Raw genomic sequence first — 27,670 nt, 5'->3', positions numbered from 1 at the left:
ATGCCCTGTTGAATGCAATTGTGCATTCTGCCCATAACCACACCAACCTTTGTAAGTGTCAGGAATAGCCCCTTACAAAGAATCCAGTGCTACTGTACATATCTGTCTTTTTTAAAAAATTCATGAGAAAAACATCAAATTCCATGTGGTGTCAGCAGGCTGACAAAGGTAAATGTTAGCAGAAGGGATTTAATGTCCTCCAAATAAGTACTGTTTATTCATCAGTACTCTTTGTTATGAGCTGGAACCAGGATATTGTCTGCAGTTTGACGTAGAGAGTTAAGAACATAAAATCTGTCAGCACATAAGAAAACCAGGTCAGGAGAGAGAAATAGTGTTTTATAAAGCAGTATTTAGGGCAAATGCATTTTAACATAATTAAGTAATGTGCCATTGGAAGTAAAGCAAACCCTGCATTGATTGTAAATGCAGTTAAGCCTTTTAATCAGAATGTCACCTTTTCAACAAAAAAAGCCTTGTTCAATAAAAACGACAGCCAATAGATAAAAATAAAACAATTATTAATAGAGTATTCCTTAGAAAGACTGACTTTAGGATGTCCAAAATAATAAGCATTATTATTTGTATTATACATATTTTCCTGAATGTATTAAGTTTTGACTATAAATCAAACTCTGCTACTCAGTATAACTCAACATGTTAGCTACATTAATACCTGTTACTGCTGGAAATTGTTTTAGGAGACACCAGACTGGATTCTCTGTATGGAACTGGTGTTTTGCACTGCACTCCAGTGTGCTCCATTAGAGCCCAGTGTAAAATGGATGCTAGCAATGGAGGTCATGCTCCTCCTGGTTTTCCTTGCTGCTGGCATAAATCCAGGCTCAAATCCCCAGTACTGTGGCTCAGTCCCCACACATCCACCAACAATTTGAAGTAGACAAATGACACTTACCCTCCCACAAACAAAATAATTCTGTACAAAGTGGAGCCAAGAATTTCAGGTGAAAAAAAAGGCAAGCTGTAATCTCCTTTTGGGCACACATCTGGTTTTACAGCACATCAGTCTGCAACTCCCAGGACAGGAGCCACACTCAAAGCCCTGCAGTAGCCCCTTGTTATTCACACAAAAACAGCACAGCACTTCAAAGAGTGGAAAATGCAGGTTTAGCATATAACAAGGCAAAATTCCTCCCAAAAATACATGCTGGCTTTTGATTATATGCAAAAAGAAAATCTTCCTCTTAAGGGCTGCATAAACAAAGCCTGAACTCAAATATAAAATGTCAATTAAAATGTAATGTATCCTGCATGATGCCTTTGTTTGTTCTGCATCCCTGGTTTCAATCTGAGGCTGGTTATCTTACTGACTAATGGGGCTCTCCTGCTTTGCCAGTCACTTGTTCTGAAGGAGAAGCCATTCTTCCAGTAAGCACAGCAGCCATTTACCTCGGCTATCACGTCAGTGTCTTACCCTTAGAGACTCTTCCCTTCAAAAATAGGCCAGCAGATACATTAAGCTTATGTGTCACTGGCATTAAGGCAAGAGGCAAACCCTTACTCAAAATGAAATTGTGTTTATAAAAAACACTACAATACAATTTACAGCTTTCAATTTTTTAAATTTAAAAATAGGAAAAAATATTGTTAAGAGTGTCATTATTGGTTTAACTGGAACTTGTGATATTAGTGCTCTGACTGGAGATTTTCAGAGCAGACAGGATAAGTAAAAATCAGAAAGGGTTCTGAAGAGAAATTTTTCAGCTAACAATTTCCAAACCTTGCATCTGATGCAATAAAAAAAACATTTTGGAAGAATGGGATAAACTAATTGAAGCAATGCTCAGAGAAAGAGTTACAGCAGTGACAGAAGAATTGAGGCTCTTACTCCTACAAAGTACCTCCCTTTGCAGAATGCTAACCTGGATGGACAAACTGATCCAATTTAGCAGATTTCATTTATCCCACCTCTCAATTCAAACTTTCAAATTCCACCTACTGCTGCAGCACTCTTTCATGCCACCCAAGAAATCCAAAATAGAATATTTGTAACCGAGTTTGCTCTCTGATTTACCTTCATACCAAAGTGTTCTGCATAAGCAAGGAATTGAGTGAGATGAAAAGGAGTCTAAAGACAAGCACTGCCACAGCGCTGGCAGCTCAGACTCCACCTTGAACAAAGACTGCAGTTCTACCTCAAAACAGTAGAAGAAATTCAAAGAAGATCAATGCAAGGAAAGAATTTCACCTATGCTGGAATAAAACTTTGTTAACTAATGACAGTTGCAGCACTTAATTGTCTCCAAACACAGGGCAAATCTAAGCTGAAATTAAAATTTTCAGAATACCAAGAAACACTATAGCTAAAAGAAATGTCATGACAAACGTTATATGAATTTTCTGATTTTTACATATAATTTACATGAAAGCTTTACTAAGCTATGTGAGCTGCTGTACACATCACACAAAGCACAGGTGTAAGAAACAGAAGTAGGCTTTTATGTTCCTAACTACAAAATGAAAACATTCTTCTATCCCATTTCAGCTTGCCACTTTGTACATGATTCCGCCAGGAATAAATTTTGGTTGGCAGAGTATAGAGGAAATGATACTGATTTGAAGAAAAAAGTAGATGAGCTGTCATCGTAACGCACCTGCCCACCCCATCTCCTACTGCCATATAAACAACATTAAAAATGAAAGAAAATACTATTTTTAGGTTATTTTGACTACTCCAGTGAAACTTAGACAGGATATTTGTAGCGGAAAATAACATCTCATTGTTTAACTTCAACTTTCAACACTCATTCTTTTGATCACGGTCATCCTAAAAGTTTCCCATGGGAAACACGCTACAGACATTTTGATGTACATGTTTTACTCCTACTTTTTTATACAAAGTAACTCTTACAGGACTATACGCCATCTTCTGAAAGTAAAATAACAAATGGGAACAAAAAGCTCAAATCAAGCAGTTCTCCTAATGAACGCTAAATCAAGAATAGCATTTGATCTGCTTGCTTCAAAATTTATCAGGTGCTGTCAGAACTAGCCATCTTTCTGTCAAACAGTGCTACCCTACCCCAGCTCAGGAAAGGATCTCTGAAATACAATTTCCATTTGACCATATGACCCACGTATCAGTTGCTCTTTTATGTTCTCACCTCCTATACACACACTATTCTACTGCATAAACCAGGCATCCCCACATGGTCATTATATCAAAATCCTCCCATTAATGACCACCCTAATACAGCACCAACACTTATTGAGAAACTGTACAATAAAAACAATGTTATTTATGCATTAGGTGAGAAACTTAAGAGTTACTTAATTTATCTTTTTAATCTTACTTCTCCCAAGTGATTTTTATATTCCCTCACATCCTACATTTCTTCACAAGCCTCCTAGCAACATCCCCCAGGCAAAGGCTTTCTGGAGCAAATCCTCAAGTGGAGCAATGACATCCTTACGTCAGCTGAAGATCTTTTTATTACATACACAGCACTGATCCAATGCACTGCTGCCCTGCCTGCAGAGTCACCCTCTGCTCAGAAAAGCTCCAACTCTTCCTCCAAAATAAACAGTCATGTCAAAAAATCCTTAAATCAAAATAATTATATTCATCAGTAAAGTGCAAAAATTTCAGCTTTAATGGAGAGCCACCAGCTGCAGTTGCACAAGTCATAAAATGCACCATCACCATATTTAGAGGTCCTAATAAATATCTTTCCTCTCTGCTGCCATCTACAGACTTCAAGTTCTTTTAGAAATCAACCTTTCCATTCCAGACATACATTTAATAACAGCATCTCAACATGCCCTACAAAACAGTTCACCCCAAATATATATTATATCAATAATATTACCTCAACATATTAGAAGCTTCAGGAAAAGCTGAGCCCAAGTGATGGTGTTCACACTGCATGCTGATCCTGAGGAAAATCCTCAGCTGGGAATCAGTGGCTCATGGTCCCTGTCCAATGCATGGGAAGGGTTGAGTCATACAGAGATGTCCCTCAGAAGCCATATGAGCTGCCAAAAGTTAAAAGGAGATACTAAGGCTCTATGATAGACAGCTTAAACACCTTTGCTCGAGTTCCCAGAACATCTAATGCTTAATGAAGTAGCATTACTACTTGCTGCCTACTTCAGACAGAAGACCTCCCAGTTCTACAGCTGTATGTTCTAACCAGAAGGCTACAAAATCAGTTTCTCTCTCTGCATAAAACAGAAATTCAGTACAAAAAGGGGTACGATTTTAAAAATCCCACATCTCAGATGCATAGTATAATGCAATACAATTACTGATCTGTGTATCTGTCTTAAACGACTGCAAGCTGTATGGCTACAAATATAAAACACTATGCTTGCTCAAGGCCCCAGCTGAACATAGAACAGCTTGGTTTGGAAGGGACATTAAACATGATCCTGTTCCCATCCCCTACCATGGGCAGGGGATGGACCAGGTTGCTCAGAGCCCCAACCAGCCTGGCCTTGAACACTCCCAGGGATGGGGCATCCACAGCCTCTCTGGGCAACCTGTGCCAGAGCCTTATCCCTCACCTCAGTGAAGTTTTCTTCTTAGTAGTTAACCTAAACTTACTGTGTTCCAGCTTCCAGCCATCCCCTCTTGCATGCCATTTGATATGTAATAAATTAATCACGCGTGAAAATACCCCTCAGCCTGATTGTCAGCACGCTCCTACGGCGCATCTCCCTGGGGCGGAGCGACCCTCCACAGGCCGCCAGCCGGAGTTAAATCCCCTCAGTGTTCTGCTGTGAAACGCTGCAATGCCAGCGCCATCTAAGCACCAGACAGAGGCGAGGCTTATTTACAGAGCCCTGCCGAGGGGCTCGGGGGGCCAGCACAGGTCCCCCCTCACCAGCACCGGCGCGCCCCGGCCCCGCAGGGTGCGGCAGCCCCGCGGGGCTCCCTCATGAGGCGCTGCGGGCTGGGGGGACCCGGCCCCCGGGAGGGGATGCAGCGGGCCGCGGATGAAACAAAACATCGCCAGCCCGTCCAGGGAGGGGATTGTCGCACTCTGCTCTGCGCTGGTGTGTCCTTACTTTGACTCACTCCTGTGTCCAGTGTTGAGCGCCACAATATAAAAAAAAGGCATTAAGCTGTTAGAGAGCATTCACAAGAGCAGCACGAGGATCGTGAAGAGCCCTGAGGGGAAGCCGTATGAGGAGCAGCTGAGGGCACTTGGTCTGTTCAGCCCAGAGAAGAGGAGGCTGAGAGGACGCCCCATAGCTGTTAAAACTTACTCGTGAGAGGAAGACATGGATCTCTGCTGTGTGGTGACACTGACAGGACCCGGGGGATGGCCTGAAGCTGTGTCAGGGAGGGATGTTAGAAAAAGGTTCTTTCACCCGGAGTGTGGCTGGGCACTGCAGCAGGCTCCCCAGGGAAGCTGCCACAGAATCAAGCCTGGCAGAGCTCAAGAACTCTGCTCTGGGGCACAGGCTGTGATTCTTGGGGTGTCCTGTGAAGGGCTGAGAGTTGGACTCAGTGATCCCTGTGGGCCCCCTCCAACTGAGTACTCACATGCTGTGATTATGTGAGGGGGAAGCCAGCAGGAGCAATGCTCGGTAGGGGCCACCATAGGCTGTGCCTCAGCTGTCTCTGCTGCGGGTCCCTCAGGAGCGCACACAGAGTAGGTCAGTCTTTCTTCCTTTTCAGCTTCAATCACTTCAGAGAGTCACAGCTGGAAGGGACTTCTGGAGATCATCTAGTGCAATCACCCCTCTGCCCCTTCCCCAGCCAAGGCAGGGTCACCTGGAGCAAATTACAGGAGAGCTCCTCTCAGAGATCCCAGAAACACCTGCTATCCACCCAGCCATCAGCCCTGTGCAGGCCAGGGTAGCAGCCGCGGGAGAAAATACGTGGTGCAAGAACTGTGAAACACTGGTGAACCACACGTGTCAGTTAGAGAGCGTTGTTCTCGCTACAGGCAGAAAATGAACTGAATCCAAAGAATGCAGATAGTAAAAGAGGGGGTTTGTCACTTCCCTCTTCATTTGCACTTGGCACTTCATTCCCATTTTTAACTTGTTCCCATTCCATTATTTCTCACTAGTCTCACCTAGATCAGGGTACTTGACTGCTTCCAGAAAAGTTGAGTAAAAGCTTAGTAATACTGTGCTACCAATGCTTTTACCATCTAGTTTTTACAGTGCTGGATGTGATAACCACTTTCATACACTGGAGATTCTAAAAAACACTTAGCTGCTGATAAGTTCCTAAAATCAAACTGATAAAATGAATTAGTTGAAACATCTTTTGAATGTGTGTCATTTGATAATCAAAGTTTCATTTCTATAGTAGTTACTCTGTAACATATTGATACATTTTTTCCTGCTTGACACAGAACTCTTTTTTCATCTTCCTTAAGATAAAGAATAGGAATCAATAGAGCATTCAGAACATTAAAAAAAATGTCACACTTTTTTTGTATCCTTTACTGTCCAAGTTACTTTAATTCTGTCCATGCCTTCATTATTCTTCTACTTATTTTTTGCTTCTCTGTTCCCTGTTGTCAAAGGTTTCTTTCATCTCTCCATTTCTGTTGGCTGTGCTTCTAGGACGGTGGCCTTCTTGTGGCCATCTGGACAATTGTACTAATTTGAGCAGCTACTCCTAAAAATAAGGTGGTCTTGAAGATATTTTGATTTTTTTAATCTGCTTTACTGTTTCATATAACTGAAAATTTATACCTGAAGCAATTTATATACCGAGAACTTTTTTTTTTTTTTTTGGGTTGCTTTTTGCTTTGTTTTCCTATGAGGTGGTGACTTCTGCTCCTTTTCCCCCAGTGTGCTCTGCAGCAGGTACAACTGGTGCTGGCAGAGCTGTCTGTCAGCAAGAATAAACTGACCTGTGACAAAATGCAGGTACCTCCCAGCATCCTATTTTGCACCTCAAAGGGGAAACTTGGATTTAATTAATCTAAGACAAGGTTGTTTAACCTGAGCTCTTTGGTACCTCATCTGGAAGGGAGTGCTTATTTCTTTTCTCTACTTATTTGTGTAGTGACAAATGCATAGTAAGAGAGTTCTGTATCAAAATCATCTTCAGTGCTGCTCACACTGCCTTTGGGAGTCTAGGTTTGGAATAATTAATTTTGCATAATGTGTGAAAATAGCAGAATGGCTAAGAGCCACCAGGGGGCATTAAAACAAAATAGATGGGTAAAAATTGGTTGAAAGACTGGAAACATACAAAACTCTATTTAAAAAATTACTGATTAATAAGGAGGGAGGCACACTGTGGTGGTAATGAAAAACAAACAGGAAGTAAAGCTTTAATTCATGGTGACCTATGTCACAGAATTTGGGACAGTGGTGGAAAGATTCCCACCTTTCTTCAAACAGCACAGCATGTGTAGTGATTACAAGAGAGCAAGAAAGCTGCATTTATGCAACAGTTCTGAGGGTAGTGACAGTGGGAGGTGACCAAGACATTGGACTTAGATTAAAACTAAATTAATTGCTGGAATGAATCTTGGAATTATTTATATGGAAGGATAAATTAGAAGTGATTCCTGCTTCTCGTGCTATGAGACTCAGAGACAAAAACCAGTTGCTCTGAGTAAAAAGACACTGTCACTTCCCTTCTGTGTTCACTTCAAACAATGCTGTTTTGTTTCTGCACTAAAAGCAGGCTGAGCTATTTTGTCACATCTTTTTTCTTCATGACTGAAGTGCAAAAGCCAGATAACAAGATATTGAGCATATGCACCAAGTAACCCTTTCAATCTCAGCTATAATCCTCTGATGAAGAGTGAGGTGTACACATGTCCTTTTCAGCTAAGTGAAACTAAGTGGCATTTATCATACTTTAAAAGAAAAAAAGATTTTTTTTTTCCCATATAAGTCAGCTCAATTTAGTGGGGATTGTCTAAAGAGCTTTTGTTCCCCACAGCCTATTGTTTTTATCAGGTTCAAAACATCTCTCTTACCCAACCAAACAGAAGTGTTGTGGCCAAGTAAATTGACCCCCTGTGCTGCTGTTATGTCACTGTATGTGACATCATGCAAAACCACCCACCACACCCCCTGCCCCCAGAATCATTTGTCCTTACATCGTTGTACCACAATATCCAAATTATTATAGCTTGCATGGATTACTGCAGTAGTTTGGTGTGAAAATTGAAGGGATTAGATGTTTATAGAGTATGAACCATCATGAAGTAAAATTTTTAAAAAAGTAATAAAGTGCCCCAGACTCAGGTTTTACATGCTGCTTTATCAGTCCAAGTATTGTTCTATGATTAGAAAGAGATCCCAATAATAAAAGAGTATTTCTATAGCACTTGTCAGATAAAGTTATTCTGCTCTCATTTTCTCAGGATTTGTGGCACTCAGCACCTGTTTCCCCCTTTGCTATGCCACTGTATTTTATGCTGTGTTGGAGCCCCAAGTTGATTTCACCACCCCTCTAAGAGAGGGGCAACTCTTTTTCACAGCACAGCAAGACAGTTATCACCTAGCTCCTACTCGTGTGTACAGGAGAAAGATGTGAAGGGTGTGCTGTTCCTGCCCCTCACATGGGGAACACAGCACAACATCACTCCTCTCTGCAGTTTTAATTGCACCACCTTGCCTAGATCACAACTGGCCTAGAAGCAGTAACTCACCAGTGGTTCACATCTAAGTTTGACAGCCTGCAAAGTCCTGAAAAACCTCAAGCCAAGATGAGAGCAGCTCCAAAAAGGAGGTAAAAAAGGCAAGCATGTTTATTTCAAAGAGGGAAGCAAAGAAACATTACTTGAGTGGTATTTTCCAGGCTGTTATCAGGATTTCAATTTTCTAGACTTTCTTTTGTAGTTCCTTATGCTCAGGGGTGGAGAGCAGACCTCTTTTAGTTTGTTCCCTCCCATTTTGCCAAAAGACATACTGAAGCAGCAAGGAATGTTACTGGTACAGGAGAGCTTCAAGGGACTGTTCTGTACTTAGAAAAGGTGCTCAACACTTCATGCTTGGTTGATGTTCATTAAGCAAGCACTGATCTGAAAGCTAAGAGCTAACCTGTTTTCCTCTGCATTCAGCTCCGTATCAGTGGTTTCTCTTCCCTTGTCCATGCCCTCTACAGACACCCTTCCAAAAGCCATGCTTACCTTCTTTGGGTAGGTTCCTCAGCTGTCTCCATAATTAGTTCTTGTACAGCCATGTAATTAACTTTTTAGAGATGTCAGTATTAAACTGCTAAAATTTCATCTCTTCTTCAATAGACAAAGATTCTTCAATGACAAAGACTTCCCAAAGAGTCATCAGCTTCATAAAACAGCACATCTTCTTCTTCCAGAAGGAAAAGTGAGGAGCCTCCCCCTCACACCTTCCTGGACACCCAGGGCAAAGACCAGGCCTCCAGCTCACGTCTGGAGAGGCTCACGTGAGCTGTGCAGGAAATGAGCTCATCTGACTGGTGATTCCCAGCCCTGGGAGAGCATCACCTGCTGCCAGGAGACTCTCTACTAGCGCCCAGGTGTGGAAGAATCTGGCACTTTACTTGCTCTGACAGTTAGATAGGTGTGAATTGCTGAGGCCAGCTGCAGATAAAAGGTGCTCACAGGGCACCCATCTGTAGGGAACTTTGGAATTCTTGTTTAAACCCTAACAGCTGATTTGAATTCACTCTGACCTCTCATGTTGTCTTTTTGACTCAGGTTCTTTGCATTATGAGGCTCATAGTAAAATTACTATTTATAGCAAACCAATTATTCTTTATTTGTAATCACTGTAAACCCTATGCTGTTGATAGGCTACACATTAGCTTTTATCCCTTTCACCAGCTTGAGACTAAGGCCTGGCAGGTGCTATCAAAACAAAGACTGGCTTGCAGAGGGTTCAGGTGAATTTCTGAAGATAGAGTCATGTGCCTGTGGCTGGAAGCTGACGTGACTGGGGCAGGGAGGAACTGGCAGGACCGGCTGCTTATAATGGGAGATGATATCTGGGTCATGAGAGAACCTAAGCTTTGGGCTATTTCAGGAGCACAGAAGGAATTCATTAGGTGTGTGATGTTATGCCACACATCACCTTACCTTCATAAGAATTAGTGGAATTTGTTCAATCTATCCTACTGTGGAACAACAGACTGGAGAAAGAGTAGTTAAAGCAGGAGACTTATGTCATGATATGCTCAAGATGATTACAGCATGGACAGTTTTCAAGACCAAAGATCAGCTCATCTTCATCATGGCCTACTCTTCTATGTGGTGTCAGAACCTGGCTTCAGGACAGGTGATGTTGCACTCTGACCTGCTTCAGCAGAGCTGCTCACCCCCTCCTCTGACCCATGGCACTACTGTTTCTGTGGGACCTACACATGTTATTTGTGACACTTCTTTAGTATAATAGGGAGAAAAGTCTTGCGTGCCTCTGGAGCCTAGGGATAGCCCAAGGACACTCTGGAATTGTCTCCTTCTGTTCCTCCAGAAATTTGGCCCTAAACTGTAATTTATATGGTAGGGCTGCAGACTAATGCAAGAGCCTCTCTCCCTTGAGGCAAATGGCTGTTCTGAGGACAAAGGGGCGGCTCAGCACACCAGCAAAGCTAAACACACTTGAGCTTCATTAAATTGTGCTGCTTAAAGGTGTGTGCCATATGGCTTTAGGTTTGTCCTATTCAGCAGGATATATGTTAGCTGAGAATAAGTAAACATCATTAACCTCAGAACTTTTATTAACAAGTTGACAGAAAGAACAAAAGTTACATTGATTTCAGTAAACAAAGATCAATCCCCTTCAAATACAAAAACTGCTAGAACATGAACTCCTATAAAACTCTGAATATTTTAGAGATCTTGAAATTCTGAATTCCTCATCCTCTAGGATGGTTCCACATTGTTGTAACTTAACGCAGCACATTAAAATACCCTCATCACCAGTGAGTATGGCTTCTTCAGCAACCTCAGTGGTAATTAGCTGAAATACTGCACACTGTACATTTTCCCCCCAAAAGCCTCAGCAAATCACACTGGGCCTTGGTTTTCACTGTTTGAGTCTATATACAAAACTGAATATATTTAGAGAGCAGTGGACCAAAGGAGAAGAGCTAACAGCAGCCACTCATGAGCACGCTCAGGATGCCAGCTCCCACCCACACGTGATCCAGTGCCAATGGCAGAAGCAATCCACAAAGCCACAACACAGGACCAGCTACGTCTCTGACCCTCTGCAGAAAAAGTTGTAATTAAAACCAGCTTCCCCAGCACTGCATAATGCAAAGGTCAATGCAAAGGGTATCAATTCCACCTCCACAAACCTCATCATACAACTGCATAGGTATACAGCATCTTCTGAGCCATTCTGGTATTCCCACTGCTCTGGTAAATGAGTGACAAGTTAAAGGCAGTATCTCTTCTCAAGTCTGTTTGGTCTGTTTCTATTCCCTGTAAAAATAATGATTAAAAAAAGCTATCAATATAGAAAAATAGTATAAAAGAGAAACGTGAGTAGCCATTACAGTAGAATCAAATTGCATATTCATAGCCAATAAAGGCTTTCAGCTGTATGGAAACAGAGCAAGTATTCTTTGTGCTCTCCCTCTTTAAGGAGTTTCCACATCATGTTGTTAATCACCGAAGTTATAAAATTCCACACTCAAAACATTAGCTCTAAGTTAAATAGCCAGCTTATAACCCAGCAAAGTACTATCTTAATTTGTCTTTGTATGCTAAGTATTTGTTTCTCCAATCAGAACATGAATATTGCTTGCATTTTTTACAGGGTCACAGACTGCTGCTCTGAACTCCTAGGGCTGACTAACACCCTCATCTCTTACTTTACCAACAATGCACGTTTTCTAACACCCTTGAAATGCTTCTATCTACCCATTCCACAGACCAGACTTGTAAATGTTTAACACGTCAATTAGGATCCAATACAGATCAATTACAATTAAACTATGGCTCAGATGTAATTAGGCATTCCCAATACTGGTCCATCTTGCTCCAGCATGCTGTTTTATAGCATGGGTGAGTATACAGAACTTCCAGTTATAATTCATTGCATGCAGTATGTAGAAATGTCAGCTACTTAAACAGGAAAAGTTGTTTAGCAACTCTTTTTGCTGCTGCTTCAGCCTATGACTAAATCCTTCAAAATTCATACATCTTTGAACTTAACACATGCTTAAATACCTTATCAGGTGATAATCAGATTTGGGCTTCCAATGACAAGGAATTAAAATAGAAATTGAAGGAGGCAGAACTACAGAGATTTTATGTACTTATTTTAACTATGACTATGGAATCCTTCACATTTTCCTGACTTTATTCTCTGTCCATAACTTACAAAGTTACAGTACCTCTAAGGTGAGGGGGGGAAGTTCAAGTGCTCTTTGGTAATAGTGGATTGCCAGGTGCAGCAATCCCAGCTGGTGCAGGCCACGGCCGAGGTTATAGAAGGACTCCTGGCATGGTCCACGCAGGTCCAAGTAGCGGTGAAGGAAGGAGAATCCCTGTAAGAGAAATTGAGCACACAACTTTTTCCTCCCCTCCTGTGCATTTTATTTTGTTGCCATTTTGGAGTGTGATGATTCTGTTGTAAAGAGAGGACCTTCTTTCTAGAGACTGTATTGGTAGCAGAGAAGGTACTTCCCTCAAAATGAGGAATTAGTTCAGACACAAGCAGCTAATGATCATAATTTAGGTCACCAGTAGGTCACTGTTGTTGAATTACTAATTAACTACCATAGCAGCAAGAAATGATGTAAAATCACCGAGTATAGTAAGCAGGAAATGAGGAGAGAGAGAGCAGGGAACTGTATTGCCAGGGGGTAATATAAATAGGACATTGTTGAAGAATGTATAAAAGGAGGACAGGGCAGTTCCTGTAAAAAAGGCAGGCTGGTTACAGAAAAAAAGTGGATAAAAGTATTAAAATTAGGTCAAAGTTTGCAAGTTCAAAACATCAAAGTTGGACAGAGAAGGTACTTCCCTCAAAATGAGGAATTAGTTCAGACACAAGCAGCTAATGATCATAATTTAGGTCACCAGTAGGTCACTGTGGTTGAATTACTAATTAACTACCATAGCAGCAAGAAATGATGTAAAATCACCGAGTATAGTAAGCAGGAAATGAGGAGAGAGAGAGCAGGGAACTGTATTGCCAGGGGGTAATATAAATAGGACATTGTTGAAGAATGTATAAAAGGAGGACAGGGCAGTTCCTGTAAAAAAGGCAGGCTGGTTACAGAAAAAAAGTGGATAAAAGTATTAAAATTAGGTCAAAGTTTGCAAGTTCAAAACGCCTTGAAGTTGGGCACTGTCATAACTGGTTTTGTGTTAAAGTAGCTGGGGGCCTGTAGCTTTTGTCAAAACCAGTGTAAGTTACAGTCTTCCAGCAATTTCAGAAGTCACAAGAGCTCAGGATCCACACCATATTGTGCTGACTGAGCTCAGCAGCTACAAGAATTAAAAGGTATTTCAACTTAATGAAAACACTTGGTGTAAAGTAGAAGAAATTACTTTCAAGATTCTGTTTGGGACTACTCAGTCCGTGGTTTGTAACTGGATCTTGCAGATGAAAAGAAAAATGTGAATAATGAAGCTGAAAATTTGAAGGTAGCTAAACTGGAGCTCACAAGATCTTTACAGAGAGAGTGTTAGAGTGTAAAAGGGAAAAAAACCACTTTCCAAGTCTGTACAATTTCCCTCAATAATGCAGTATGAGACATAGCTATGAAGGGCACATGGCACAGATTCCACTCTACAGCAATGCAGGCCAAAAAAATTTTGAAAGAAAACTCAGATTACAACCACCAAGAAATTAGTAATATTTTCACAAACAACTGGCAGCTGTTAACATCAAGATAACAAGTTACCTTTACCCATAAGGAAAGGAGATTCAGATGGTGTAACTATAGGTCGAAAGCACATTCATCTGTGCTCATGTTTTACCACTTCTCTCCTTAGAAATGCCATCTTAATTATGAAAAATTATTTAAACAAAGTGTGTTGTAGTCATAACCACCTGCAAGATACAAAGCCAGAAACACTGTGGATAACAAGAACCTCACTGCCTCACCTGTACTAGAAGAGCATGCCTTTTCAGCACATATTTCTGAGAGGCCATGTGGATGAAAGTCAGGCCAATACAAAGACTGTACAAAGGCTCGTCTGGGTTTGCACGGAAGGCTTGCACATACTGACCTAAAAGCAAATAAATGAATAAAGATGTTGGTTGTGAAAAACATTCCTTAAGAAGTTACGAACAAGAAAGAAAATATTTGAATTAGAAGTGTGAACTAAGAAAATAAACAGTTTAATATACCTGCATTAAAATACACAGGAAAAAACAGGGAAGAAAATTCTGTATTTTCAGCACCCATTGGATTCTGAAGGAAAAATGCAGACTGTGATGTAAAAATGGAAGCAGAAAATGATCAGAGAAGGCAAACATGGTCCTTCCTGGGATTTAAATGTGACATTTGGAGGACTTGACTGAAAGCAGCAGGTTTACTTCAAAGGCCTGCTTAAAACATGCAACCAGCTGTATTTGCTGTTTAAATTAGGCTGGTTCTGTCATTATTATCATCATTAGCCTCCAATTATCTTTGCAAGTTAGTTATATTTGCAATGTGTGCTAAACTTGAAACATGCCAGCCTAATTTTTATTAGCAAAACCCTTCAGCAATGCTCTGATTTGTGTACAGAATAATTAAAGCACCAGACTAGCATTGTGAACCTATAATTTTCTGATGAAAAAAAATCTTTCCCTTTATACAAACTTTCACTTGTTCTATTTGTTGATATTAGAACATGAAAGATATTACCAAGAGCATGCTTGAAACTGCCAGACACAAAGGCATTGTGCCCATTGAGGACACACAGCACGTGATTGTCAGGATTTTTCAGCATCAGGCGGAGACAAAAGCGATGGTGCCGGACATCCTGAGACTGCATAGTGACCTGATTGAAGATGTTCCACAGCTGGGGCTTATTGACATTCTCCATGACCATGATTCTACAGCATGAAAAGGGTGCAAGAAATGAGTAAATGCTGTGTATTATATACTGTATCTTCAATAAAATCCCAGCAGTTCAGGGAAGAGAACAAACAACAGAAACTCAAAGAGAAGGTCAGTGACTGAGGCAAAGATGAGAGTAAAAAACAGAACCAACGGTTCTGGCCAAATCAACCAACCTATTGCACTGTGCATTTTTGGAATCTGCGGCTAATGGAAAGCTCCTTCAGTTTCAGTAGCCTCCTCTCATTTAGCCAAGGCTGGAATGCATCAACCTGCCTACTTCAGCAGTATTATCAGCAGTGCGACTACAGCCTCGGTGGAGGCAATTACAGCACAGACTGCTCTGCCTTCTCAGCAGCCCACCTGATGTAGTTGTAAGCTTTTCTGAAGTTCTTGTCCAGAATTGCAGCAGAGAGCCCAAAGTACTCCAGCTCCTTGCGCTTTTGTCTGTCCTCATAGAATGAGTAATATTCCAGTGAGGAATCCACAAGTAGCTCTGCCTCCTTGTACCGGGAGAGGTCACACAAGGCATATATAGCCTTCAGGAGGAGGTTCCACCAGTCATCTTTTGTCAGAACGCTTGTGAGGACAGCAAAAATTGCTAAAAATATTGGAGCCAGAAAGATGACAAAAATTAGAACAAGAAAGATAAATTTTCACAAAATAGATGCATATATCAAACTGTTTTCAGAGATGTTGTAGCACTACCAGCTAATATGAAGTATTTACTTTTTCTCAGTTTAAGGGCAGTTCATAAAACACCAGCAAAAAACACAAAGTGGGAACAAAGAGCAAGCAATACACCCAGTTCAAGCTGTAAACATACTACATGAATGCAATGAAGTTCCTCTCCCTAATCTATCAAGCAGTGCTTAGTACATGTGGTCTGGCTCAACCAAGCCTGGCCATCTAAAAAAATCACACCACTTTTATACAATGTATTTATTTGTATTACATTCTAGATTTGCGTGTATGCTATTTCCCCTGAGGTGAATGTTGGCCCATAAGATCTCTCAAGGCCCTTCTCAATCTGAATTATTCTGTAATCTTACTATTTTTCTCTGAATGGGGACTGTTCCCTTAAGATATTTTATCTTCAGTTTTGCTGCCTTCTTTGCCCTAGAAATAAAGCAATGCTAACATGAGCTGCATGGATGTAGCATGCAAAATAGGAGCATTTTTATAATTTTTCAGAACTATGAAGTTCACCTTGTTGCTTTGTTTTTAATAAACGATCTGTGATTTTTTACCTTTCGCATCGCAATTTGCTGTCTCTTGGTCATCATTGTCAGAAATTTTATCCCTTGACACCTTAATAAGATAGAGGTGTCTCTCTCCAGATTTGGAACTAGATATCAAACACACCTGAGCTCTGCTCATTGCTACCTAGAAACAAATTTAAGGGCAGCATTTCAGATTACAATGTAACATCCTATGACAAAGGCAACTTTATGGCCAATCCATCTGGCTCACCTCATCCCAAAACAATCTGCAACACCACCACACAGCAAGGTCATCAGAGAGAACATTCCCAACAGGAATATCATCTCTGCATTGCCTCATGCTCCAGTGCAAACTGGGCTAAGCAAAAGCAATATACAAATTCTTCAAGCTACTTAAAAAGACTTCTCCTGGGATTGGAACTTCCCTGGGTTTACTGAAATCAAGACTCTTTGCAGAGAAGTATAAGAAGAACATTGCCTTTATCAGTTTCAGAAGTTTGTGCATAGTCAACTCTTCAACCAGTATAATACAACAGTCAAGGTGCTGAGCAGATGGATAAAACTGAGGTCTAAATATTCCCTTAACTCACTCCCTATTTATAAATAAACAAAAATTAATTAACACAAAACCGCCATCACTCTATTTACTGGCTAAACAAATTGTTGTTTTTCCTTTTATCACAAGAAAATAATAAAGAAAGAAATCAAAAATAAAATTGTTGAAATAGAAGCCAGTATCAACACCTTAAAAAAGCACTGTGCTCAGTGTTAAAAAGGCAAGAAGCAGCTTTAGAATTCAGTGGGTTGTAAGCACACTGAGAACAGGGATTTGAAGTCACTGTATCAATAATTACACACACAGTCCTCTGTTCTGAACACACAGGCTGAAACACCACTATTGCAGGCTACCTGCAAGATTACTACCTAACAAAATTATGAAACCACATACACATAAAAGCCCACTAGCTTTCCTTCTGAGTTCATTTATAGTTTATCTTGACCCAAGTCACAGCTACCCAATTTCTTACAGCGCAGCTGGAGAGACTGGCTTACCTTCAGCAGCATTGCCAGCATTGTGAGCAAGGTGTCAATGTAACCATACATTTTGCCTTGGGAATACAACAGTGTCGAGCGATGCAGGAGTAGCTTTAATTCCTGGACAACAGTGAACACTATTATTCAAATCTCTTGCATAGAGAGTTTATAAAACAAACAATTTTGACATGGTACAGTATTAATAGGATAGTAAAAGCTTCAAGAAAGCTGTAAGAATCTGCAGCAGCAGGTGAGCTCTCCCTAAACTGCTCTCAGGAGTTACAGTTCCAAATTCTCCCATTTCAGAGATATCTGGCATGACTCTTACCTACGATGAGGGTGCTTCTAGAGAGGGGATTCAGAACCTCTGCTTACAATCAACAAAGGCCAAACCATGTAGCCCACATGTAGCAACTACTGATCAACCTGATGAAGAGTCACAACTTGCTCTCAGTGGCCAAAAGCTTGTGCATTGCACAGAAGTTATCAGGTGGGACTGGGGAAAAGCTGAGAGAATGGTCAGGGAGAAATTCAGGAGGATGCATCCCTGACACTGTAATGGATCAATCACTGTCCTCTGCAAGGTCCCCCTGGGGAGATAAGTCTGAATTCTTGGTCCTATGCAGACATCTTGGACTAGTAGCACAGGCTGGCAGAATAATAAATCCTAAATGGAAGTACAGAACACTTTACCCACCTGCTGCGCAGCGTTAGCATCCTGAGCCAGAGTATCTGGGTCATACATTGGCTCCAGAGCCTCCAGAGCTTTCTCAGGCCGGCCCAGCTGCTGCTGAAGTGTTGAAAGTGAGATTCTTGCATCGAGATGCAATGGAGCAAGATCAACAACTTTGGCATAGCTCTCTGCAGCACGCTCCATGTGTCCCAAAGCCTTCAAGCACTCTAGAAATACCATAAGCAACACAAGACACTAAAATGGCAGAAAAAGATTTCAAAGTTTACAAATAAATTAACATACCTTCTTTAGTAAAATCACCCCAAACATGTATTTTTAAGTGTTAATATTCACATATATACACTGATGCATCACTTCAAACTTCAGCAGCTGACACAGGATGAAATGTAGAATAGATGCTGCTTCACTTACATGAACATAAAGTACTTTTAGCTGATATACATTTCAGTGTACATGAAGAATAAAAAAATGCTTGACAGAGTCGTCATGATAACCTTCATTCTGCAAATACCAATTCTCATTCAACCAGTCAATCCAAAATTCCCATGGTCTTGGATAAAGGTCCCTGGAATGCTCAGCATTGCATTAACATCTCCCCATGCTGAGCAGTCCTGCCTCTTCTCACCTGCGTGCCGAAGCCACACAACAGCCAGGTTGTATCGCTCTGAACAGACAAGGGAACTCAGGAGAGGCAGGGCTGAGTTGTATTCTCCAACATCCAGAAAAGCCTCTGCGACATCCAAATACAAGTCACCCATATCTTCTGGATTTTGTTCCACCAGAGTAGTCAAAAGCGGCTTTAAGAAAAACCACACAAACACTTAAAGCACAAATAATCAATTTCTTTAAGGCATGCTTATTGGAAGCTTCCATTTTTATCCTATGATTTTTATTCATTTGCATTCTGGACTATACTTCCTTTAATTAAATGTTAGTTTAGAACTGAAAAATAAAAGATCTGAAATTCAGCATTCCTGAAGAAGCCCCATTTTTCTACTCTAGATGTTTCACACGTCCAGTGGGTTAAAGTGCCCATCAGTGAGGAGTATCCTTTTTGAAAGAACAGTCTTCAGATTTAGTATGGTTTTAAAACTAAGTGAAAACATGTTCCTTAGTGTTCACAGCTTTGCAATATTGTCCTGGGCCTGTCACAGCACACAGGCTGTGACTTACTGTGCTTTAGTAATACTTACACTGTCATAATTTCTAAGGGTAAAGATATTATTTCTGCTATTACAGCACTGTGAGGTTTCTCTCCTGGAGTGGGAGAGAAGCAAAAAGAATCTCCACAGCTCCCTCAGCCACCCCAGTTTATGAAAACAGGGACAATTACTTGCTTTTGTGTTTTTTTAGAACACTACCCCCACCTTGTGAGTTGGTTTCCACTTACACTGAGTGGCTCCAGGATGTTCAAGTGAATCAAGCACACCATCAGCTTGACCGTGATGTCTATGGGAACACCCTCAGGTATGCAGCAGCTGACCTTCTCCACAGCTGGGACAAGATAAGAATTTCCTTCTGAACTCTGAGGCTTTAAGAAGCACTTCTCAAGCACTACATCCCCTCCAGGCCATGCTCAGGAACTGAGAAAATATTCTTATCAGCTCTAGCAAGTGTTTGTCTACCCTCCTTTTCCTCCTCCTTTATCTTTTCCAAGAGTTGGAGCAACATCTTCCTACTGTCTTTGTAATAATTCCATGTGAGGTACCAAGTGCTGTCAGTCTGTATTGACTCCAACAGCAGGACTCCACAGCATGTGCTTAGATCCTTTGCCTATTTAAGGATCCTTGCCTACTTTATTGCTCAATAAAGCTTTCCTTTAACAATTTATGCACCTGTACCCACTTCTCCTTTACCATTTGAAGAAAATGCCCGGTATCAAGGTTCTCATTCTTGCTAAGTGAAGCCCTGTGTAGCAGGCACTGCCTGAACACATTGTTAAGCAGAGTTAACTGCAGAACTTCACACAACAGGTAGGCTGAATGCAACCTCATCAGAATGCAAACAAGAGGCACAGTAGCTACCCATGACAACACCAGCAAATGAGAGGTCACACAATAAAATTCCATTACCACAGGTCCTTCACATACAGTCATGACACCTTCTTAACTCCTGCTTAAGTTCTCCTTCACTTCAGTGCTTGCACCATTCAGTGCTAAAACCTGAGAAAACTCTGATTTCCAACCTAAGGTTTCCCTTTTACCTCTTATATTCACAACCCTTTAATGCAAATCACAACATGCAGACTGATTCATCATTCTTTGAACAGTGCAATACCCAGCACGAGGGTAACTATTCCCCTCCTGATATATTTCACAAAATTACAACTGTCTGTCTGGGTTAGAGGGAAGTTCTGAGAAAGGGAAAGAAGAAAAGTACAGAAGAATCCTTTTCTGGATGAAGCCCTGTTTCTGTGCTGTTAGAAATCTCCAGCTGTTACATGATTGTAAGCTGGTTCCTAACCATATGATCAGTTCATAGACTTGTCTGAAATTTAAAAAAAATTACTTACCTGGAGCACTGGATTCAGCAGCTGGCTGACTCTGGTTGTCAGTCACAGCCTCCTGGCTTTCCTGAGTTTCTACTGCTGCACCTGTGTCTTTTTTAAAAGATTATCAGATTAACCAGTAGTTACTTGCCTTTGAATCCAAAATTGATTGGCAGTTTACTCTGAAAAGTGGACTGGGTTTCTCTTGTTTTGGTTTGGGGCTTTTTTGTGTTGTATTGTTTTGTTTTTTAAGGACAGCAGAGCAGGAAGCAGTTATAAAAGTTACAAAGCAACAGAGAGTGGAGAACCCAGCTCTATTTTAGAAACCTTCTCTCATCCAATGGCACACAGGAGGTAACCAGGAAACATTGTGTTCTAATTCCTAGACTCATGATAGTTTTATTTCTTATAAATTACCTGCTGAAAGTCTCCATCAGGACAGTTGATCATAAATCACCTGTATTTTCACCTGGCCAATCAGAGCAAAAAGCCAACAGAAATACCTTATACCTGTATTGGGCTTGGATCAGATTGCTGAGACAACCACTTTAATCACAAAACAGACTGTCTCCTTATGGAGTTTGTGTTCTGTGTCCATTCTACAGCCTAAATAAATATTTTCAGATGAAATTACTTTGATGAAGCAGGTTTCTCAAAGACAACCTACTTCATTAAATTATAAGCTAGCATGCCTAGATTTCAGTTAGGTGGTTAATAACAGATGCAGGATGTATAAAGAACATTACTCTTGGATTAAAGGTTGATATTCTTGAGCACAGTTGTCACTAAGCTTATCTTTTAATCTTTTTTTTTAGAAGTTATTTAGCGGTAGAAATAGCTGGTCTGATGTAAACTCAGAGGAATGTTTAGAACTTTAAAAGCCCTCCAGTTGCCTGGAGAGCAGTCCTTGTCTTCAGTGAGTCAGCAGGGCTAGGGGGACACCAGAGTAACTTCTTACAGCAGGCTGAGGTCACGCCGTGTAACTCACTAAGAGCACCCACAGATTTCCATAGAGAAAAGCCTGTCAACAGTGCAGCAAAATATACCCAGGAGTTGAAAAGGTAAAGGAAAGATGTCACACCACATGAACAGCAGGGTCACAGTAACCACTTGACAGCTACTTACCCTTTTTCTCCTCAGCTGCACTTCTTTCTGGTACTTTTTTTTCAAGTACAATTCCGGTAAAATCTGTAATAACCTAAAACAGAAAAATAACTTGGATCATTTCAAAAAGTTAAAGCATAAATGGAGCAACCAGCCTATGTGACAGTTTTAGACATTACAGAAGTTATCAGAGGTAAAGCTGCATTCATCTACCCAAGCAGAACCTTCAAAAAGAAACATGGAAATGGCTCTGTGACTATAGTTCTACTGTATTAATAAATCCAGTACCTAAATGCTGTGTACATAAAATTGACTGACTGACATTTAAGGAGGGAAGAAGTACAAAAAAGGATCAGAGGAATTGTTTGTAAGCTCATGATACTGTGCTCTGACACAGAGCTGAATAAAATCTAAAGAAAGGAAAAAAACCCTAAGTAATTTAATATCAACAAATAAAATGTTCACAAGTCCCAATTTACAGTGTCTTTTCAATCAATCTTGGGAAGTATGACAATGGCCAAATACCAACATCTTCCCTCTCAAAGCCAGACCAAATCAAGTTGGAAATATGCCTCAAAAGTGAGAGTTAACAAATTTGGACCAGAGAAGCAACATTCTCTAATTCCTGATCCCTTAGAGTTGTCTTTCTGGAATGTATGCTTAGTGCTTAATGCATAAATTATTAGTTGCAACACAAGTCTGCCAGATAAGTCACAACAATTTGCATTTGAAGTATCAGACCTTTCTGTGTCATGATTTTAACCTTCCACTCAGAGAATGACCTCTGCTGGTATTACTCACAAAACCAGCCTGAAGGTCTTCTCTGGCTACTAAGATTACAGTCACTATAGAGAAGAAGAGGAAGGATCCCAAAATTTTAACTCTCTAACAACATACAAATCTATCAGCCCTCAATTAATTAAATCCAACCATTAATTTAAATGCTAATTACTACAGAACTAATAGCAAGCAATCTGTTTCTGATGAGCTCTATTTTTACAGAAACAGGACCCCATTTTAGCACTGCAGGAACATAAATTATGAACATAGACCATCCATTCTGGCAGGCAAAGAGGTGCTGAAAACGCCACCCAAGTGCACTGAGGTGTCCGTACCGCCAGAGCTTTGTCGTACTGTTTGGAGGAGATGTACAGTTCAGCTGCAATGTTAACATCCTCCATGGACACGAGGCTCTGGTGCTTGGTAAAGGCTTCTTCCACTATCTCAATGGCAGAGGTGACATCATTGGCTTCGTAGTAACTCCTGTAAAATACAGACATGAAACAGCAGGTAATTCACATAACTGACAATGTATACTTTGAATCGAAGCGAGAGGATTTTCATATTTCTCTGATTTTTGGTTTTTAGCAAAGGTTTTAATTAGCAAGTGGATGTCACAAAAGACAGTGAGAAAGGGAGTGGTTTTCCTTTCCTTACAACTGTTGAAAACTTTTACATATTTCAAATAATTAACAATTTTCTTCTCCCCTGTTTGTTAGGACATTACTGAAGTTTTTCATTTCACTTCTCCAATGAAGACAGGCATCAATCATGTCCCACATCAACCTGCTTTAAGAAACCTTCACTAATAACATTGTTATAATTTACATCCTCGTATTTTTTGGTCCACTTCCCAAACACGAAGATCAAAAGAGCTTAATCTGTTTTGAAACAGGCAGCAACACCTTTCCACAAGAAAGCAGTTGACAGGTCAAAAACTACTGTGTGAGAGCTACACACTTCAACCACAAGGCTCCCGTGGCAAAGCAAAGCCCGGTGTCTGCAAGCCCGGCTCACTTGGCCATGTCTCGGGCCAGCTGCATGAAGCGCTCCCCGTCGGAGGGAGCCAGGAGGTTGAGGATGCGCCGGTAGCCGTCCATGGCCATCTTCTGCTCGCCCAGCTGCTCGTACAGGCTGGACCTCTCCCACAGGTAGCGCACGTTGGTCGGGTCGTACTTCAGAGCTACGGGAGGAAGCAGCAGCACAGCGGCAGTTTAGGAAATGCAACAGTGGATTTCACACTCATTTCCTTGTGTTCATGGACATGCACAGGGTTTTTGCAAGATTGCAGATTCATTTATCAAAGTCTACACAGAGGTATAGAAATCTTAGCACCCCGAAGCAAACTAAACTAGAAAGGAGAAGAAAACAGAACAATTGCCATCAGCACATAGCATTAATTTTGAATTATTAAAGTGTTTGCTACACTACCTTTTGTGTAGCAGAAAACAGCCTGCTTAATATTGTCCTGCTCCAGTGACATTTCTGCCAGTCTAACCCACTCCTCAGTATTGCTAGGATTTAAGTGAGCTGCAATCAGTCCAAACTGTAGTGATTTCTCCATATCCCCCTGGTCTTCATAGATCATGGCAAGAGTGGAAAATGGCTCGTGAGCAAGAGGAGCTGTGAAAAGAAAAAGAATTACTAAGATTTATTGTTTAAAATCCACACTAGAAACAAATAACTTCCCTTTCTCAAAGAACGGGTATCAGAATGATATGAAACATGTGCTGTTCAAATTCAGGAAAAACTTGTAGACAAGTTTCTCATTCCTGTCTGTAAATTATTAAACAGGCTGACTGAATCTAACAACAACCATTCACAGTATTATTCTACACTGCAAGGCATGCTGATGCTTATACCTTGTGTCTACAAAGACAGTAAAAGCAAACTGTGTACAGCTAAGCCAAGGCCTGGGCCTCTGCAGAATAGGGGTGCTAGTTTCTTGTTATAAGCAAAAAAATAAAGGGAGTGCACCACAATTCTTAATTCTACTCCTTATATCGTGACTTTGCTTGTACAGTTGATTTTCATCTTCAGTGAAGCCACACTGAATCCTCCTCCTGCACATGGAAACTTCACCTCATCCTTAAAAAGCCCAAAGGCTGCCCGTTCTCCCATACCTTGTCGAATGATCTCCATGCACATCAGAATGGCCTCCTCACGCTCTCCTCGAGCAAATCTGATGTTGGCCTCTCCCATCAGACCCCTCAAGGCACGGGGAAGTTTGCTGCGAGGTCTCTTCTCCTAAATGGAAAAGGGAACAAGGTTGAGTTGTGCCCAAATTCAGGAGACACCCTGTTGTGCTTAACACCACCTAACACCAAGTTATTTACGTATTAGCAATAATAAATAACTGACCAAAAGACTTGCTAATGTTCATAGTTTTCTGACACTGGGAAAACTGATTTCATGATTTCTGAAAGCTTTCAAACCGTAAATTACAGTGCTTTTATAATAAACAAAGACAGCGTAACAAACACCAGCATAAGCAGGATTACCCTACATGGAACAATTTTCAGGCAAATTTCTCAGTAAGCAGCTAAAAGTCACAAAAAGTGGCATTCATGCACTATGTTCAGGAGACAATGGAAGTTATATGAAAGTTTAAACACTTGCTTTCATCATTTTCTTGGTCTCTCGATTAAGAACCATCTCCAACACAAAAACATCTCCAGCTGTAGGCTGCTCTGTAGTTTCTTCTTCTTCCTCTCCTTCTCCTCCTCCTCCTCCTTCTTCTTCTTCTTCTTCCTCCTCCTCCTCCTCCTCTTCATCCTCCTCCTCTTCATTTTCCCCAAGCATGGATGCAAAGACCCGATGGACAGATTTACTGACCCCATCTGCTGTTTCTCCTGGTTGCCAAAGAAGTAAAATAGGTTTATGATATAATGAAGAGCACAAGCTGCTTCCGTGGACAAGCACAGAGAAAACAGCAGCCCACTTGAAGCAGCTATTCTGTAAGAGTGCTGCCTGCAGAAATGCAGAAAAACTATTGACAGCCTCTTTGGTTTTAAGGCTCTGCATCATTCATCACCAATGCTTGGTATGGCCCAGCCTGTAACATCTTTAGATATCTGAAATGAAAGCAGGAAGGAACAAGACAGAATGAAGCCACAGTTTAATCAACATTTTTCTCAGTCCAGAAGAAGATTAAGCAATTTTCCAGCACTGAGCTGGCTGGCTGCAATAAGCTTTTCAGCTGAAAAGGCTGTAAGTGAGCACAGAATTCTACTATACAGCAATCCAGCAACCAATTTTTCAAAGCCATTGAAACAAGATCTTGTAACCATTCCATCCATGACAGCAAGTACCTTTTAACATGTGTAAATACAAAATTCATGTTATTTGCATTTCTTCGGAAAAAGAACAGAATTCTTTAAAATAAGTAAGATATGCTTAAGGCATATAGTTTTTAAGAAATTTCCATTTTTTATTTACAGCTTCTCATTATGAAGTGAACCCAGGGTTACAGCTGACCACAGATCTATAATAAAAAATTCCAAATATGTAGGGTTCAAAGGTTTGAACTGGAGGATTGGACACCTGAAGATTTTATTAAAAAATAACCACAGCATCAAGCTGGGACTGAGACATAAATCTACCATGTATTGCATATATAGGAGAGGGACATGGGGACCACACCCGGGTTTGTGGTTATTTTTTTCGACTTGCATATATTTAGTTATTTTTATTCTGACTTGGATATTAAGAATCTAAACGTAAGACTTATCTTCCCCTGCCCCCACCTGAAAAAAACACTTAATTATTAATTTAATGTCCCTTTTATTTCAGTTCCTTCAGAGACCAGAAGGGGAAGAATGGAGCCAGGTTTTTATGAAGTCAGTTATTGAAGAGCAAATGTTTCCAGTGCCTTTTAAAACACATAACATGATTATGTTAGAAACACCAACCATCAGTTTCATCCTGACTTTGGGATTTCCCAGATGCTTTTCTGGATGAAGATGGAGCCTCTACATCTTCCTCATTTTCCTCAGCAGATGCATTTTCACCATCCTACACACACCAAAAATACAAATTATTACCTTTATAGAATTACCCATTTTTATTTCCCTACATTTACAGTTACCACTTGGCTTTCCAGCCTTTGCACTGCCAGTGAAACAGGTGGGATAAGCACAGTTTTTAAGTGTATAAAACCCAGCATTCCTTACTTTCAGGACATTTATATTTTTTATCAGTGTGGGGAGACTCAGATGGTGACTGTTCACACTACGTTTGACTGAAGAGACCAGTCCACTGCTTATTTGGCATTACAGAGAGGTGGGATGGTTGACTGTATTAGAAAAAAAAACTCTGAGCGATAAATCCTTCCAGAAGCCTGCCAGTATCAATCCAGCACTCGTTAATCCGGTAAGAATGCTGCCCTAGGGTAACACTTATCATTCCATGACAGCTGAGTTCAGCTGAATCTGCTCTCTGAAGACCAAGAAATGCACAAATTCAGTAGCACTTGGACACAAACACAGCAAAGTTAAGAAGAACCGCAACACTCCGACAAATCAGGCGTGTTTTCTTTTAATCACACCGCCTACACAGCGTCGGACACCGAACCGCGTCTGCCTCTATTTACCGCTGCCAAGAAGCCACACGCGGAGCCGCAGCGGCTCTCTCCCTCAGGCGCTGGCGGGGGAGCTGTAGCAGCACAGTCTGGATGAGTTTATAGCCGAGGCAGCTCCTCGCCCCGACCCAAAGCACCGATTTCCCGCGGTGCTGCCGGGCCGCCGCCATCTGGGCACAGAAGTTCGCAACTCCGGAGCCGCAGAGGCAGCGAGCGAAGCCCCTCCACACACACGGCAGCGGGCCGTGCCCTGCCAGGTGCTGTCATGAGGGTGGCGGCCCGAGCCGTGGGGCGGCCAGGCGGGGCAGACTCACCTTCTCGCGGCTCTTGCGCTCCTCGCGCCGCTGCTCGAACTCCTCGAAGGAGATCTTGCCTTCCAGGTACTCGATCAGCTCCGGGCTGAAGCCCGACATGGCTCCGCCACGGCCCGGGGGAACCGTCTGATGGAGGCACCGCGTCCGTCCCGCTATGGCGCCCGCCGCAGCCGCGCCTGCCCGCGCGAGTTCCGGGCGGCGGCGGCCGCGCTGAGGGCAGGGCGGGAGCGATGGCGGGCACCGAGCGCACGGCCGGGGCACGGCGGGCTCTGCTGCCTCGGAGGGTTTAACTCCGTACTCAGAGGGATGGGGCAGTTCCGAGCAGGGCACGGGCAGAAAGGGGCGTGCGCGGCCCGGCGAGGCAGCAGCCGGGGCCAGAGGGCCCCCAAGAAAGGGGCTGGACCCACAGAGGGTCTGAACACTTGCCACACAACACCTTGGGACATCTCGTTCTAATAAACTGAAAGGCAACATTTATTTCCCAGCTTTGAACAAAGACACGTGGCAGGAGT

The 27,670-nt window shown here is 41.7% G+C and overlaps 1 protein-coding gene across 3 annotated transcripts; it reads right to left on the bottom strand.

Annotated features, from left to right (window-relative positions):
* Positions 1–10,633: 10,633 nt before the first annotated feature.
* On the bottom strand, positions 10,634–27,469 carry GTF3C3 (general transcription factor IIIC subunit 3). 3 transcript variants are annotated; one of them, XM_041403753.1, is made up of 20 exons: positions 27,159–27,467; positions 26,177–26,279; positions 24,885–25,117; positions 24,389–24,512; positions 23,697–23,888; positions 23,283–23,448; positions 22,601–22,748; positions 21,507–21,579; positions 20,406–20,492; positions 19,284–19,387; positions 18,519–18,690; positions 17,897–18,099; positions 17,218–17,319; positions 16,192–16,327; positions 15,305–15,542; positions 14,747–14,937; positions 13,999–14,123; positions 12,278–12,430; positions 11,234–11,360; positions 10,634–11,143 (listed from the first exon to the last, which is right to left on the bottom strand). In XM_041403753.1, the coding sequence occupies exons 1-19, from the start codon at positions 27,255–27,257 to the stop codon at positions 11,238–11,240; spliced, it is 2,772 nt and encodes a 923-aa protein (XP_041259687.1). In that variant the 5' UTR covers positions 27,258–27,467; the 3' UTR covers positions 10,634–11,143; positions 11,234–11,237. The 3 variants fall into 3 exon arrangements, with proteins under 3 accessions (XP_041259687.1, XP_041259686.1, XP_041259688.1); XM_041403752.1 differs by having other exon boundaries at positions 10,634–11,360; positions 27,159–27,466; XM_041403754.1 differs by lacking the exons at positions 10,634–11,143; positions 11,234–11,360; positions 12,278–12,430; ... (1 more) ...; positions 14,747–14,937; positions 16,192–16,327 and having other exon boundaries at positions 15,387–15,542; positions 27,159–27,469.
* Positions 27,470–27,670: the final 201 nt, after the last annotated feature.

Source organism: Onychostruthus taczanowskii, unplaced genomic scaffold, assembly GCF_017590055.1.
Source record: "Onychostruthus taczanowskii isolate IOZ18803 unplaced genomic scaffold, ASM1759005v1 scaffold20, whole genome shotgun sequence".
Classification (NCBI taxonomy): Eukaryota; Metazoa; Chordata; class Aves; order Passeriformes; family Passeridae; genus Onychostruthus; species Onychostruthus taczanowskii.
Note: the sequence above shows the minus strand (reverse complement) of the source record. Positions and strands in the feature narration are given on the sequence as shown.